The following is a 16251-nucleotide window of genomic DNA, read 5'->3' as shown; positions in this document are numbered from 1 at the left end:
AAGGCCTTTCAATGGAGACTTTGATGAGAGGGAACACATTTAAAAAAAGCACTAGTCTCCAACCTCCTGATATAAAACCAATACATTTCACTTTGTTTTAATCTCTGGTGTGATTTACTGTTGAGTTTTTTTACGCAAGTCAAGAGTTGAGAGTGTGTTTGCGATTAATTGATGCAGCCAAACTGGTTATTGTTGTTGTAGCTGTTAGTGTGAATACTGTTGCTTATTTGCAGGGCTAATCAATTTGAGGGCCAGATGCCAAATCCGGCCCCCAAGTTCGGTTCAAAACTTGGGATACAAACATTTTTGCAAATAATTCCTAAAAACACTTGCATGCTCCTATGTTATAGAAGAACTTGGAGCACTGTAAACACTAGGGCTGTGAATCTTTGGGTGTCCCACGATTCGATTCAATATCGATTCCTGGGGTCACGATTCGATTCAAAATTGTTTTTGTTTTTTTCAATTAAACACGATTCTCGATTCAAAAACGATTTTTTCCCTATTCAAAACGATTCTCTATTCATTCATTACATAGGGTTTCAGCAAGATCTACCCCAGTCTGCTGACATGCAAGCAGAGTAGTAGATTTTTGTAAAAAGCTTTTATAATTGTAAAGGACAATGTTTTATCAACTGATTGCAATAATGTAAATTTGTTTTAACTATTAAATGAACCAAAAATATGACTTATTTTATCTTTGTGAAAATATTGGACACAGTGTGTTGTCAAGCTTATGAGATGGGATGCAAGTGTAAGCCACTGTGTCACTATTGTTCTTTTTTTTTTTTTAAATAAATGTCTAATGATAATTTCAATGAGGGATTTTTAATCACTGCTATGTTGAAATTGTAACTAATATTGATACTGTTGTTGATGATATTCATTTTTGTTTCACTACTTTTGGTTTGTTCTGTGTCGTGTTTGTGTCTCCTCAATTGCTCTGTTTATTGCAGTTCTGAGTGTTGCTGGGTCGGGTTTGGTTTTGGAATTGGATTGCATTGTTATGGTATTGCTGTGTATTGTTTTGTTGGATTGATTAATTAAAAAAAAAAAAAAAATTAAAAAAATTTAATATATTTTTTTTTTAAATAAATAAAAAACAAAAAAAAAACAAAAAAACAACAACAAGAGAATCGATTCTGAATCGCAAAACGTGAGAATCGCGATTCGAATTCCAATCGATTTTTTCCCACAACCCTAGTCAACACATAGGCAGATCCTTGTATTTACATTTTACCTTGTAAGCAAATATAGAACATTGGGGTTCAAACATACCTGAGGGGTTCCTCAGGGCACCCCTTTAAGACTTCTCATTTTTGGCAGTTACAATGTGCAGCACGGTGGTGCAGGGCTTAGTGCGTGTACCTTACAATACGAAGGTCATGGCTTCAAACCTGGGTTCTGGATCTTACTGTGCGGAGTTTGCATGTTCTCCCCGTGACTGCGTGGGTTCCCTCCGGGTACTCCGGCTTCCTCCCACCTCCAAAAACATGCACCTGGGGATAAGTTGATTGGCAACACTAAATTGGCCCTAGTGTGTGAATGTTTAAGTTAAAGTTAAAGTACCAATGATTGTCACAGTGTGAATGTTGTCTGTCTATCTGTGTTGGCCCTGCGATGAGGTGGCGACTTGTCCAGGGTGTAACCCGCCTTCCGTGCAGCTGGGATAGGCTCCAGCACCCCCGCGACCCCGAACGGGACAAGCGGTAGAAAAGGGATGGATGGATGGATTTATGTAACTAAGGTGTTGTAGTCATTTGTTCAACATCTTTAGTTATACTTGTGGTGTTCCTCAAGTTTTCAGTTTAGGTCCTCGCTTTTTCATCATTTGCGGTATTCCTCTGGTGGCCCCCAGTTGAAATAAAACTTGTGAGAGACTCACATTTTTGTAGCATATTCTTGAAATGTTGTCGTAGAAATAATTGTTAACAATTTTTTTTTGCAAAAGACCCCTAAAAACAGCATAGCGCTCCTGTAACTCTGACCAAACAAATACATTAAAATCCAGTGTCTACTGTAGAGGACGCTGGTTCTCCAGAATATACAAAATAAGACTTATAGTGAAGGTAGAAGTCCGGCCTTCAGGTCATTAGCTTTCTAGAAATGTGGCCCACAAAACAATTTAGCTGAACATCCCTGCTCTGTAGTCCCCAACTCAAGTCATAGTTGATAAATTGTGAGAGAGCTGCTGTAAATTCTGTCCTCAAACAGAACACGACCAATAATCATCAAACATCAAATAACTCTCAATCCCCAAAGAAACCATCAAAGATAAAATATGAGGTGCATGCCAATCGTATTTCTCCATGTTGCCTGGATGGAGTTCAATGTTGTGTTTTTTTAACTAGAATATGAGGAGATGGGGTTGGGAGGGGGGTAAAGATTTATATCATAAATCTTTTATTTTCTGACTATCCCCAGTGCGTTGCAGTTTTTATCAACTGACTGGAAAGACTTGAAGGGAAGATGTTGTATATCACTGCTCGGGTTAACCGAATAAGCCTTAATTTATTATTATTATCTAAGCAAAATCAACATGTTTGCGCATAGCGAACTGGATTCCCCCTCTGACTTTCCACTTAATTACATTTCCGATGAAAACGTTGTTTGTTTTTCATTATTTTGGGAAATAATTCATCTCGAAAAGGACATGTTTTAAATGAGTTATGTTTTGTGTGTGTGTGTGCTAATTCTCTAAATTATTGTTGTGGCGATTACATGTTGTCTTAAACCAGGGGTGTCAAACATACGGAATAGGCCCGCGAACAGGGATGAGTTTGCTCAGTATAAAAATGAGCCAACATTTTTGAATGAAAGAAACTGCTGTTCTACATGTGTCCACTAGATGTCGCAATAGCAATTATTTGTATCTTTGTAGATGCTGCTACATATGTAAAAAAAATAAAACCACATGGTGTTAGTGCACCAGTCGAGGAAAATGAGCAAACTAAATAACATCCTGTAATTTGATTTTGATAGTATTTTTTTATCTTGATAGATTGAAAATGAACACCAATGAGTTGACTGATGCACATTATCACATAACGTATACAGAAAGTATAAATAACGACAAATAAAGATAGCATACTATTAACCACAACATGTAAGTGTAAAAAAAAACAACCCAACAACATTATGATTTATACATTTTCAGAATGTGCTTGTTCTATTTTTAAACAAAAAAAACAATCTGAAGTTGTCTTTATTTTTAAGTTATCATGCCGTGATTTTACCAGTCCGGCCCACTTGGGAGTAGATTTTTCTTCATGTGGCCCCCGATCTAAAATGAGTTTGACACCCCTGTCATAAATGGTTGTCATATAATTTTTCACCAAGTATCATCATCTTTTGTTGGTATTCTCTGCAGGGGTTCGTACAGAGCAGGATCTTTATGCACGACTCATCGACTCAGTCACAAAACAGGTAAGTGACTATCATTTCTTCCTGGAATTCAACAACTTTCAAGGAAACAGCATGCTTGAATGATTTTTTTTACATGAAACTGACATTTTCTGTTGCCTACTCCCCCTTCTTGCAGCCCATAGCGTATGAAGGACAAAACAAGAATCCAGAAATGTGTAGAGTTCTACTCACACATGAGGTCATGTGCAGGTGGGTGCTATTTACAATCTAACACACACACACACACACACACACACACACACACACACACACACACACACACACACACACACACACACACACACACACACACACACACACACACACACACACACACACACGCACACACACACACACACACGCACGCACGCACGCACACACACACATTCTTGTGTTTGTTACCTTCTTGAGATCTCCAAAAAATGCCTACTTCCAGTGTTATGATAAAAGTTGTAATTTTGCTCAACGCAAGTCAAAATTTTACAAGAAAAGTTGAACATTTGTGCAATATTATGATAATTATGACAATTTTACAAGAAAAGCTTAAAATGTTGGCAATTTTATGAAAAGAGTCGTAATTTTACTCGACAAAAGTCACAACTTCATAAGAAAACTAACATTTTGGCAATATTATAATAATAATCGGAATTTTACTTGGCAAAATTATGACAAAAGTCAGCAGTTCACCTGGCGGGTTTTTTCGGGGATGAATAGGGAAGTCCTTCTTTAGCTGCCGTCTTGTTTTATCATATATTGCTGCCTTTGCACATTAAATCAACAAAAAATCCTGACTTTGGAGCAATGTTCACGGACTCTAGTGTTTGGCTCTCTATCAGATGCAATGGTTTTCCGTATTGGGACCATGATTTCGGTCCTAACTTGTTCACCGGTCCTCACATGGAAGGTACTTTTCCTTGTTGATGTCTCAAGAAGGGTAGCAATGCCAGAACACACACACACACACACACACACACACATACACACACAGTTTATAGCCTATGGAAACTAAACTAAACTGTGTATGTGTTAGTGGCGGCCCTAAACACGATCAAAAGCACTGACCTACATTTACTTAAATTCTTGTATTTGTTCCATGAAATGACATTAATTATTCCAGTCTATTATCTTCATTTCATCGTGTGTCTCTTGGTTATGGCTATGATTTATTCATGTTTAACAAGATACATGAAGGAACTCCACATGGCTATATTTGCACGATTCAACATGACCGAAAAGCTTATATTTACAGTAATCCTACCCTTTCTTTTTTTAGTCATAGCATAACTTGCATATATTTATATAAAGTTCACTTTATGTGTAAAAGGTGCTGAAAAAAACTATTCAAATAAATCTCAATAATCAGACTAAATATATATACTGGTCTGAAAATATTGAATTATTGCACAATTTTTAATTATAAATGATAAATAATGATAAATGGGTTATACTTGTATAGCGCTTTTCTACCTTCAAGGTACTCAAAGCGCTTTGACAGTATTTCCACATTCACCCATTCACACACACATTCACACACTGATGGCGGGAGCTGCCATGCAAGGCGCTAACCAGCAGCCATCAGGAGCAAGGGTGAAGTGTCTTGCCCAAGGACACAACGGACGTGACTAGGATGGTAGAAGGTTGGGATTGAACCCCAGTAACCAGCAACCCTCCGATTGCTGGCACGGCCACTCTACCAACTTCGCCACGCCGCCCCATAACCATAATTAATCCGTATGTATACATAAAGTAATAAATGATTGGTGATAATCTTGGCTGTACTGTTTCCAGTATGTGGATGTAAGATTTTTTTTGTCCAATCAGATTTCACCTCCGCCAAGTCAATCAATAGTGCAGCCTGTTTTTTTTTTCTTTAACCAATCAGATTTGAGATTGACTTACAGGGCCAGCTAGCAAGCGTACAATAACATTAACAATTTTTCTTTGATTAGTGAATCCAAGCAAAACTGTTTGATGAACGGCATAGTCAATAACATTTTATTTATAAACAATCATCATTGTTGTTGAGTAGGATGTATTGTATATATTTGTTTGTTTTTGTGGTGTTATTAGACAAGTACTAATCCTAAACTGCTCCAGATCATGTTGCATTCAGAGTTGTCTGAACCCTTTGTCACCGAAACATTGCGTTTACACTCGGTGAGCACTGAATTTACAGGCAGCTTGGACAAGTGATTGCCTAAAATGATGCATACCTTCGCCAAAGTTGGCGTTAACGTCAACTTTTATTCATTGAATTAGTATCTTCTGTCTGAAAATTATGCAGGAAAGTGGCAAACAAGCAATGTTCATGACATGTTGCACCATTCCGAAGAATCCTTGTCACTTAAAGAATCATCTATCCGGTATTGAATGTAAAAAACAAAAACAAAACTAGAGCTGTCAAACTTAACGCATCCTTGTGATTATTCTGAATACATTTTCAGCAGTGCAGAATGACTCGAAAAACTTTCCTTTCACTATCATGCTTTTTTGAGTCTCTAATGTAGATTAAAAATGAATAAATTCTAAATTGTGAATAACCAAATTTAATCCACCTCAACCTTGCGATTGATCTGCAAATTCTAATCATTTGACAGCCCCAAAAAACACAAAATATACTTTTAGTTTTTAGTAGGGCTGTCAAAAATAACAAGTTAACTCATGTGATTAATCTCTAAAAAATCAATTATGTATACACGCAGATTAATCACACAATTTATTTTGACTGTACATGCTCTTTTAAATTAACCGCAAATGGTTACCTGAAAGGTGGTACGGGTTGTTATAGGGTCAGTGATCAGGACAATGCATACGCAACTGCAAAGACGAGTGAGAAGACGGGCAAAAGTTTACTTCAAAATACACCCTGACTGGATTTAGATAAAACTTTGACATTCTGACAATAAAAATGCATCTGTGTCAAAATATTGGGGTTATATTAAGCAAGCGAATTACAACCTGTGATTAGTCATCCAAATTCAAAAGTGTGATTAATAGAGGTGTGTGATTTTGGAATGAATCACAATTCTTACTTGTAATGATTCTTAAATCATTACAAAAAATTGATGATAATAATAATATATACTGTATATTATGTTTATATTTAATATATAATATTATAATGTTGTTATTATTATTATTATTATTTTTCTCCGTGGTAGAGGATTTTGCATGTCCCAATGATCCTAAGAGCTATGTTGTCCGGGGGCTTCTATGCCCCCTGGTAGGGTCTCCCAAGACAAACAGGTCCTAGGTGAGGGATCAGACACAGACCAGCTCAAAGACCTTTATGAAAAACAGAAAACAAGGACTCAGATTTCCCTCGCCCGAACGCGGGTCACCAGGCCCCCCCTCTGGAGCCAGGGGCCCGGCCAGGCACAGCTTACGGAGGCAACGTGGGTCCCCCCTCCAATGGGCTCACCACTCATAGGAGGGGTCATAGAGGTCAGGTGAAATGTGAGATGGGCGGCAGCCGAAGGCAGGGCACTTGGCGGTCCGATCGTTGGCTACATAAGCTTGCTCTTGGGACGTGGAACGTCACCTGGCTGGGGGGGAAGGAGCCTGAGCTGGTGCTCGAGATGGAAAAGTTCTGGCTAGATATAGTCGGACTCACTTCGACGCACAGCAAGGGCTCTAGAACCAGTTCTCTTGAGAGGGGCTGGACTCTCTTCCACTCTGGCGTTGCACGCAGTGAGAGGCTACGGACTGGGGTTGCAATTCTTGTTTCCCCCCGGCTCAAAGCCTGCACGTTGGAGTTCAACCCGGTAGACTGTTGTTTGTGCTTACGCACCCAACAGCAACCCACCCTTTTTGGATTCCATTGAGGGAATACTGGAGAGTGCTCTCTCAGGTGATTCCCATGTTCTGTCGGGTGACTTCAACGTTCATATTGGCAACAACAGTGAAACCTGGAGAGGCGTGATAGGGAAGAATGGCCGCCCGGATCTGAACCTGAGTGGTATTTTGTTATTGGACTTTTGTGCTTGTCACAGATTGTCCATAACAAACACAATGTTCAAACATAAGGGTGTCCATATGTGCACTTGGCACCAGGACATCCTAGGCCGCAGTTCCATGATCGACTTTGTAGTTGTGTCATCGGATTTGCGGTCTCATGTTTTGGACACTCGGGTGAAGAGAGTGGCGCAGCTTTGAGTTGGCTCTGATAGTGGGGAAGGATGCCTGACAGAACTGGCAGGCCCAAACGCATTGTGAGGATCTGCTGGGAACATCGAGCAGAGTCTCCTGTCACAGAGAGTTTCAATTTCCACCTTAGGAAGAACTTTGAACAAGTCACGAGGGAGGTGCTGGATATTGAGTGGACCATGTTCCATCCCTCTATTGCCAATTGGAGCTGTGGCCATAAATTGGTTGGTGCCTGTCGTGGCGGAAATTCCAGAACCCTGATGCCCTCAAGCTGAAGAAAGAGTCCTATCCGGTCCTTTTGGCTTATGGTACTCTGGAGGCAGCGGACAGGTACCGACAGGCCAAGCAATGTGCGGCTTCGGCGGTCGCAAAGGCAAAAACTCTTGGACATGGGAGGAGTTCGGGAAAACCATGGAAAACGACTTCCGGACGCCTTCGAAGCGATTCTGGACCATCATCCTCCACCTCAGGAGGGGGAAGCAGTGGACTGTCAACACCGTGTATGGTGAGTATGGTGTGCTGTTGACCTCGACGGGGGATGTTGTCGATCGGTAGAGGGAATACTTCGATGACCTCCTCAATCCCACCTACATGTCTTCCTATGAGGAAGCAGTGCCTGGGGAATCTGTGGTGGGCTTTCCTATTTCTGGGGCTGAGGTTGCCGCGGTAGTTTAAAAGCTCCTCGGTGAGATCCGCTCGGAGTTCCTTAAGGCTCTGGATGCTGTGGGGCTGTCTTGGTTGACAAGACTTGCAATATTGCGTGGACATCAGGGGCGGTACCTCTGGATTGGCAGACTGGGTTGGTGGTTCCTCTCTTTAAGAAGGGGAACCGGAGGGTGTGTTCCAACTATCGTGGGATCACAACCCACAGCCTTCCTGGTAAGGTCTATTCAGGTGTACTGGAGAGGAGGCTACGCCAGATAGTCGAACCTCAAATTGAGGAGGAGCAGTGTGGTTTTCGTCCTGGTCGTGGAACTGTGGACCAGCTTTATACTCTCAGCAGGGTCCTTGAGGGTGCATGGGAGTTTGCCTAACCAGTCTACATGTGCTTTGTGGACTTGGAGAAGGCATTCGACCGTGTCCCTCGGGAAGTCCTATGGGGAGTGCTCAGAGAGTATGGCGTATCGGACTGTCTGATTGTTGCGGTCCGCTCCCTGTATGATCGGTGACAGAGCTTGTTCTGCATTGCCGGCAGTAAGTCAGACCCATTTTCAGTGAGGGTTGGACTCCGCCAGGGCTGCCCTTCGTCACCGATTCTGTTCACAACTTTTATGGACAGAATTTCTAGATGCAGTCAAGGCGTCGAGGGGATCTGGTTTGGTGGCTGCAGGAATAGGTCTCTGCTTTTTGCAGATGATGTGGTCCTGATGGCTTCATTTGGCCGGGATCTTCAGCTCTCACTGGATCGGTTCGCAGCAGAGTGTGAAGCGACCGGGATGAGAATCAGCACGTCCAAGTCCGAGTCCATGGTTCTCGCCCGGAAAAGGGTTGAGTGCCATCTCCGGGTTGGGGAAGAGATCTTGCCCCAAGTGGAGGAGTTCAAGTACCTCAGAGTCTTGCTCACGATTGAAGGAAGAGTGGATCGTGAGATCGACAGGCGGATCGATCCGTTGTGGTAAAGAAGGGGAGGTGTTAAGAGCACGTCCAACCGGTACATGGTCAAGGGGAAGACCAGGACATTTTGGAAAGACTATGTCTGGGAACACCTTGGGATCCTCTGGGAGAAGCTGGACGAAGTGGCTGGGGAGAGGGAAGTCTGGGCTTCCCTGCTTAGGCTGCTGCCCCCGTGACCAGACCTTGGATAAGCGGAATAAGATGGATGGATGGATTATTATTTTTAATCACTCCTATCCAACCACTCAGTCAAATCATGTTGTTGATGTAAATCCCCATATTTGCTGTACAGATTTACTTTAGAATAGAGAAGTGTTGTATACTTCTCTTGTTGCCTTATTTGTATTTGACGTTATTAAATGTTTGGGTAGAATTTTATCAATTGAAAACAAATTAATTTTTTAAAAGTAATATATACATTTATCAGAGCTGTTAACTATTTTATCAAGAATTGTAGTTAATCATAGAACTGGCACCCAATGTTATTAAAAAAGTATTGATTTTGAATCGGGATTCGAATTGAATCGAAACGTGTGGTGCCCAAAGATTCACAGCCTTCGTGATTAATCTTATTGAAAATAAGCACTAGTTTTTAATAATTCTTGATCAAACGTGTTGAAAGAGAAAGTAAGCAGATATTAACAGTAAATGAACAAGTAGATTAATAGTTCATTTTCTACCACTTGTCCTTAATAATGTTGACCAAATAATAGAATGATAAGTGACACAATATGTACGTCAGTAGACTAACTAGGAGCTTCTGTCTGTTTACTTACGACTAAAAGACAACTTGTCTAGTATGTTCACTATTTTATTTAAGGACTTAACTTGCAATAAGAAACATATGTTTAATGTACCCTTAGATTTTTTGTTAAAATAAAGCCAATAATGCAACTTTTTTGTGGTCCCCTTTTTTTAGAAAAGTACCGAAAAGTATCAAAATAATTTTAGTACCAGTAGCGGTACCACAATATTGGTATCGTTACAACACTAGTTACGACATAACAAAAATAACTTTGTTCCTAACTCTGTGAGCAGGGAAACCACGAAAGTCAGACTATGTGTACAGCAATCACATTTTGAAACGTCCAACTTGTAAAGTTAAAAGCTCCAACTTTCTCCATTGCAATAGTGGCTTTTGTACGGAGCCCCTATGGAGGGGAAAAAATACTTTTGCGAGATCTCGCAAAAGGTTTTTTTCCTATGTCGGTGAACTGGAAGTAAAACAGACACAGCGATGGTGAACCAGAAGTGAGACAGACAAAGCGATGGAGGAGCCTACCCATCATCCGTGGGAGAAGTTTATTGATTTCTATTTTAGTATTGGCCTAACATATAAAGACATCAAATCGTATTATGGTCCCACAACAGAGCACAGGCATGCTCACGCTCCACCATTGCCTTGTCTGTTTTACTTCCGGTTCGCTGACATAAGAAAAAAACCTTTTGCGAGATCTCGCAAAACTTTTGCAAAAGTATTGCGAGGGGCGGCATAGCTCGGTTGGTAGAGTGGCCGTGCCAGCAACTTGAGGGTTCCAGGTTCGATCTCCGATTCTGCCATCCTAGTCACTGCCGTTGTGTCCTTGGGCAAGACACTTTACTCACCTGCTCCCAGTGCCACCCACACAGGTTTAAATGTAACTTAGATATTGGGTTTCACTATGTAAAGCGCTTTGAGTCACTAGAGAAAAGCGCTATATAAATATAATTCACACATTCACAAACATCCATGTCCCTTTAGGGCAGTGGTTCTTAACCTGGGTTCGATCGAACCCTAGGGGTTCGGTGAGTCGGCCTCAGGGGTTTGGTGGAGCCTCCGCCACGGAGGTAAAGACACATCCGACTTATCGTGTAAATAAAAACTTCTCCCTATCAGCGTATTATAGATACCCCCAAACAATGTTCCCTCTAATTTTCCATCTGATTTGCAGGTTGTTTGATTGATCGATTGAAACTTTTACTAATAATAATAATAATAATAATAATAATAATAATAATAATAATAATAATGGATTAGATTTATATAGCGCTTTTCTAGACACTCAAAGCGCTTCACAGAGAAGTGAGAACCCATCATTCCAACCGGTGTGAGCGGCACCAGGGGCAAGGGTGAAGTGTCCTGCCCAAGGACACAACGGCAGCAATTTTTTTTTTGGCTGGTAATAAGTGGGGAGCGAACCTGCAACCAGGTTTCTGGCACGGCCGCTCTACCCACTACGCCATGCCGCCCCCAAACTACTAGTAGATTGCAAAGGAAGAGAATACATTATATGAAACAGTACAGTACTTATTCCGTACAATTGACCACTAAATGGTAACACCCGAATAAGTTTTTCAACTTGTTTAAGTCGTGGTCCACGTTAATCAATTCATGGTAATGTGTGTAAGGTGTGTAATTTGTTGTGAGTTCACGCACTGTGTTGGTTTTGTTCTTTGAACAAGGCGATGTTCATGCACGGTTCATTTTGTGCACCAGTAAAAAAAAACACATAACTTTTTCTTGAATTTGAAAAAAAAAAAAAATAATTTTTTACTAAAGAAGGGTTTGGTGAATGCGCATATGAAACTGGTGGGGTTCGGTACCTCCAACAAGGTTAAGAACAACTGCTTTAGGGGCCCCATACTTTTGAGGTCTCATAAACTCCCCATCCAAAGCAACTATTAAGTAACACGTCGCCAACCATAGTCGTGCAGAGATACGACAGCTGACATAACCAGAAGCGCCAAAGTGGACTGTCATTACATTTCCTTCATCAAATTGACACCCGCGGAATGAGCGGAGACAGCATGTTTGAACTTTGTTTGGCGTGTGATGACGGACACATTCAGCAGATGTAGCTGTCATAAGTAACTGTGAGGACCTCGTCAGCTACGTGGGCGCCAAAATAATCATGTGGTCTATTAAGGTAAATTGGTAAACACAGGTTTGGGAAGGAAGAGGTAGAGGAGCAATAAGTGGGCCGGTGACCCAGAGTTGGGGAGCAGCAGCAGCAGGGGAAAGATGGAGGCGGGTGTCGGGCCTATAAGATGGAGTGGGCTCTGCCATTGTGTAGCCAGCAGATGCCCGAATGTGACTCACAGCTGGCTAATAACAGAGCCGGAGAGGCAGAGGGCAAGCGTCACAGCTGGGGAGTGAGGCCGTCTGACAGGGGGGGCAGGGCAGGGCCAAGCTGGGACACGAGAGGGTGAGGCGAGGTGTAGGGGTGGCAGATGGTTAGGGGTGGGGGCACTTTTGTTATGCAGTGAAGGGGACTTTGGGGGCGGCGGGGAGGGGGTGGGGGGGATTGGGGGGTAGCCAGCAGGACTGCTGACGAATGGTGTGTGTGTGAGTGTGTGTGTGTGCGTGTTGGGGGGGGGGGTGAATTTGATTTCGAAATCAATGTGACAGATTGCCTGGCTGCCTTTTCACTTTTGAATGGTCTCTCACTGTTTGTAGGGTGTGTTGTTGTACCTTTTCTTCCTCTTTTTATTCCTTTGTCCCCTCGCACCCTCCCCTCTCATGCCTCCTTTGTGTGCTGCTGGATGTTGGTGGACTGCCGGCCAAGCAAAAAAAGGGGGATGCTGGGGAGGGGGGGAGAGTCTGGTGCGCCTGTGGCCAAATGACGGGCGCTCCTCTCCTGTTTAAATTGCTTATTTTTTCCTGCGCTGACTTTACCCTCTTGTTGTCTTTTCTGTGCCTTTAATTGCCCACTCAGCCGCTGTTGTGAGAAGAAAAGTTGCGGTAACCGAAATGAGACGCCCTCCGACCCAGTCATCATTGACAGGTAAGGAGCGCCGATACCGAACACAAAGCACTGACTCACCCCAGGATGCTCTTTTTTTCCCTTTTTTTTTACACACATACTTCTTTACACTATTAGAGAGATTGTGGTTTTGAGAAAATAAGTCCTCACAAGCAACACACCGCTGCACTTTTACTACAACTTAATACCAGGTTTCCGGCTGGATGACATCCTGCAGTGGATGTGTGAAGCGTTTACAACTGTAGAAGTTGTGTTTTTTCCCATATCACCAACGCAAGGTGACTATTGAAACAATATGTTGATCAAAAAAGAGCGCCATCAAAAATGATGCTTTTAGAAAGTTCATAATTATGTACACTACCGTTCAAAAGTTTGGGGTCACATTGAAATGTCCTTATTTTTTAAGGAAAAGCACTGTACTTTTCAATGAAGATAACTTTAAACTAGTCTTAACTTTAAAGAAATACACTCTATACATTGCTAATGTGGTAAGTGACTATTCTAGCTGCAAATATCTGGTTTTTGGTGCAATATCTACATAGGTGTATAGAGGCCCATTTCCAGCAACTATCACTCCAGTGTTGTAATGGTACAATGTGCTTGCTCATTGGCTCAGAAGGCTAATTGATGATTAGAAAACCCTTGTGCAATTATGTTCACACATCTGAAAACAGTTTAGCTCGTTACAGAAGCTACAAAACTGACCTTCCTTTGAGCAGATTGAGTTTCTGGAGCATCACATTTGTGGGGTCAATTAAACGCTCAAAATGGCCAGAAAAAAATTAATTTCATCTGAAACTCGACAGTCTATTCTTGTTCTTAGAAATGAAGGCTATTCCACAAAATTGTTGGGTGACCCCAAACTTTTGAACGGTAGTGTATGTATAAACATAGATCAGCCATTCTCAAACTGTGGTACATGTACCACGTGTATAGTATATAACAGTGTTTTTCAACCGTGTGCCGTGAGATATTATCTGGTGTGCGGTGGGAAATTATGCAACTTCACCTAATTGGTCCAAAAAATATTATTTGCAAATCAATAATTAGAATCTGCAAATAATGTGCCGTTGTCTAGTGTCTGTGCTGTATAGAGCTCGGCAGGGTAACCATGTAACACTACATATCAGTAGGTGGCAGCAGGTAGTTCATTGCTTTGTAGAAGTCGGAATGCGTCGAGGATGGTTTGTGGTGATCCCAATATGCAGAGCACAGCGGGAGGCAGCGTGCAGGTAAAAAGGTATGTTACGCTGAAACTAAAAATGAACACAAGGCAAGTCACGCTAGGAAAAGGCACTGAAGCATAGGGATGGCTATGCAAAACGAAAGTAAAACTGAACTGGCTACAAAGAAAACAAAAAAAAGAATGCTTGACGACAGCAAAGACTTACAGTGTGTGTCCATACATGACATGACAATCAACAATGTCCCCACAAAGAAGGATAGCGTCCGCACAACTGAAATAGTCTTTATTGCCAATAGTGCTCAAAGCAAGGCATGAAGCTGCTACAGGAAAACACCAACATAACAGGAAGAGCCACCAAAATAACAGCGCAAGACAGGAACTAAAGCACTACACACAGGAAAACAACAACAAACTAAAAAAAAAGACAACCCGGTGGAGTTTCACACTGTGTTTGAGTATTTAATTAAGTGATTCTTTACCATTAGTGTGACTGTCCATCCATTTGGATGCAAGGCAGGAAACACCCTGGAAGAGTGACCAGCTGATCCCAGGGCCAACACAGGGTTACTTCAAACATTGCAAACACAATCTAGTGGTGCGATATTTAAGTCCTCAAGTGTACAACATAAACTTTTAATTGTATTTTTTAAATTGCTGAGTAAATCTAAAGCACAGTAATGCCCATCAGTATTTGGATGATTACTTTTTTTGACCAACACACACACATGTATTGTCATCCAACACATCGTATTGTTGGATGACAAAAATACGATGTAATTCAAAAATATACTTTTACTATTATATAAAGAAGTTTCACAAAAGGATGGCATTTGTCATTTAGGCATTACAGTCATTTATTGCAGCATATTTTTTAATAATAATTAGCTGTCAAACTCGGAATGTTCTCTTTTACTCTCATTTTGCTTGCTCACAACCAATATATATACAGAGCAAACATCGTAGCATCGATGGCATTAATTGAAATAACGAGGAAATGACCACTGGAAGGGAGTGAAAACAGAAGCTACTTAACCAACAGAAAGCAATAAGTGAAGCATGGCGAACACACCTTACAGCTATAAGTATATGTAGCGGCGTACCCCAGGGATCAATACTGGGACCAAAATTTTTCAATCTCTGTATAAACAACATTTGTAAAGGTACAACGACTTAAAATTAGTATTATTTGCAGACAATAAGACCGCGTTTTGTTCAGGAGAGAACACACAGAAGCTAATACAAATAGTAACAGAAGAACTTAATAAATTAAAGAAATGGTTTGACAAAAACAGACTATCTTTGAATCTCAGTAAAACTACAATATTATATTCGTAGCATTTGAAAGCTATAGAAATCGCTTTGAAATGGAGAAGGGACAGGAATAAATAAGCTCTGCTTCTTCCTACTCCTTTTTGGACTTGATGTAATGAGAAACTGGAAATATGAGATGTGCCATATTGTACATAACCATAATCATTTTAATACATACTACAACGTGGCAGATAGATAGATAGATAGATAGATAGATAGATAGATAGATAGATAGATAGATAGATAGATAGATAGATAGATAGATAGATAGATAGATAGTACTTTATTGATTCCTTCAGGAGAGTTCCCTCAGAAAAATTTAAATTCCAGCAGCAGTGTACAGAATTGAGATCGAATTTAAAAAGTAAAAAGTAAATAATGGGGGTATAAATGGAAACAAAATAGAAAAATATTACAATAAAAATAAAAATAAAAAGCAACAATGAGAATAAAAAATATAACAGTAAAATAAGAATATAACAAGAGAAACCAGGCAGTAGTGACCATGTTATGAAAAAGTATTGCACTGTTATTGTTTTGCATCCCCTGCCATCCTAGTACATCCCTCCCCACCAGAGAGGAGTTGTACAGTCTAATGGCGTGTGGGACAAAGGAGTTTTTGAGTCTATTAGTCCTGCACTTGGGATGAAGCAGTCTAGGACTGAACAGGCTCCTCTGGCTACTGATAACGGTATGCAGAGGGTGACTGGCATCATCCAGGATTCTCACTAGTTTTTCCACAGTCCTCTTCTCTGCCACTGTCACCAGTGAGTCCAGTTTTATTCCGATCGTAGAATAGACGTACAGCAGCCCTTCAGCTTTGCTTGAGAATGAGAGGCCTTTTTT

The 16251-nt window shown here is 41.1% G+C and overlaps 1 protein-coding gene across 6 annotated transcripts in view; it reads left to right on the top strand.

Annotated features, from left to right (window-relative positions):
- The window catches only part of ebf2 (EBF transcription factor 2), a 142657-nt gene that overhangs the window by 39057 nt on the left and 87349 nt on the right, over positions 1–16251 (top strand). For all 6 annotated transcript variants that reach the window (XM_062051348.1, XM_062051349.1, XM_062051346.1 and 3 more), the window contains 3 exons: positions 3371–3426; positions 3542–3615; positions 12861–12929. In XM_062051348.1, the coding sequence (XP_061907332.1) occupies positions 3371–3426; positions 3542–3615; positions 12861–12929 (199 nt within the window). The remainder of the gene's footprint in view (positions 1–3370; positions 3427–3541; positions 3616–12860; positions 12930–16251) is intronic.

Source organism: Entelurus aequoreus, linkage group LG06 (assembly GCF_033978785.1).
Source record: "Entelurus aequoreus isolate RoL-2023_Sb linkage group LG06, RoL_Eaeq_v1.1, whole genome shotgun sequence".
In the NCBI taxonomy this organism is placed as follows: domain Eukaryota; kingdom Metazoa; phylum Chordata; class Actinopteri; order Syngnathiformes; family Syngnathidae; genus Entelurus; species Entelurus aequoreus.
This window is presented reverse-complemented; position numbering and strand designations above follow the sequence as displayed.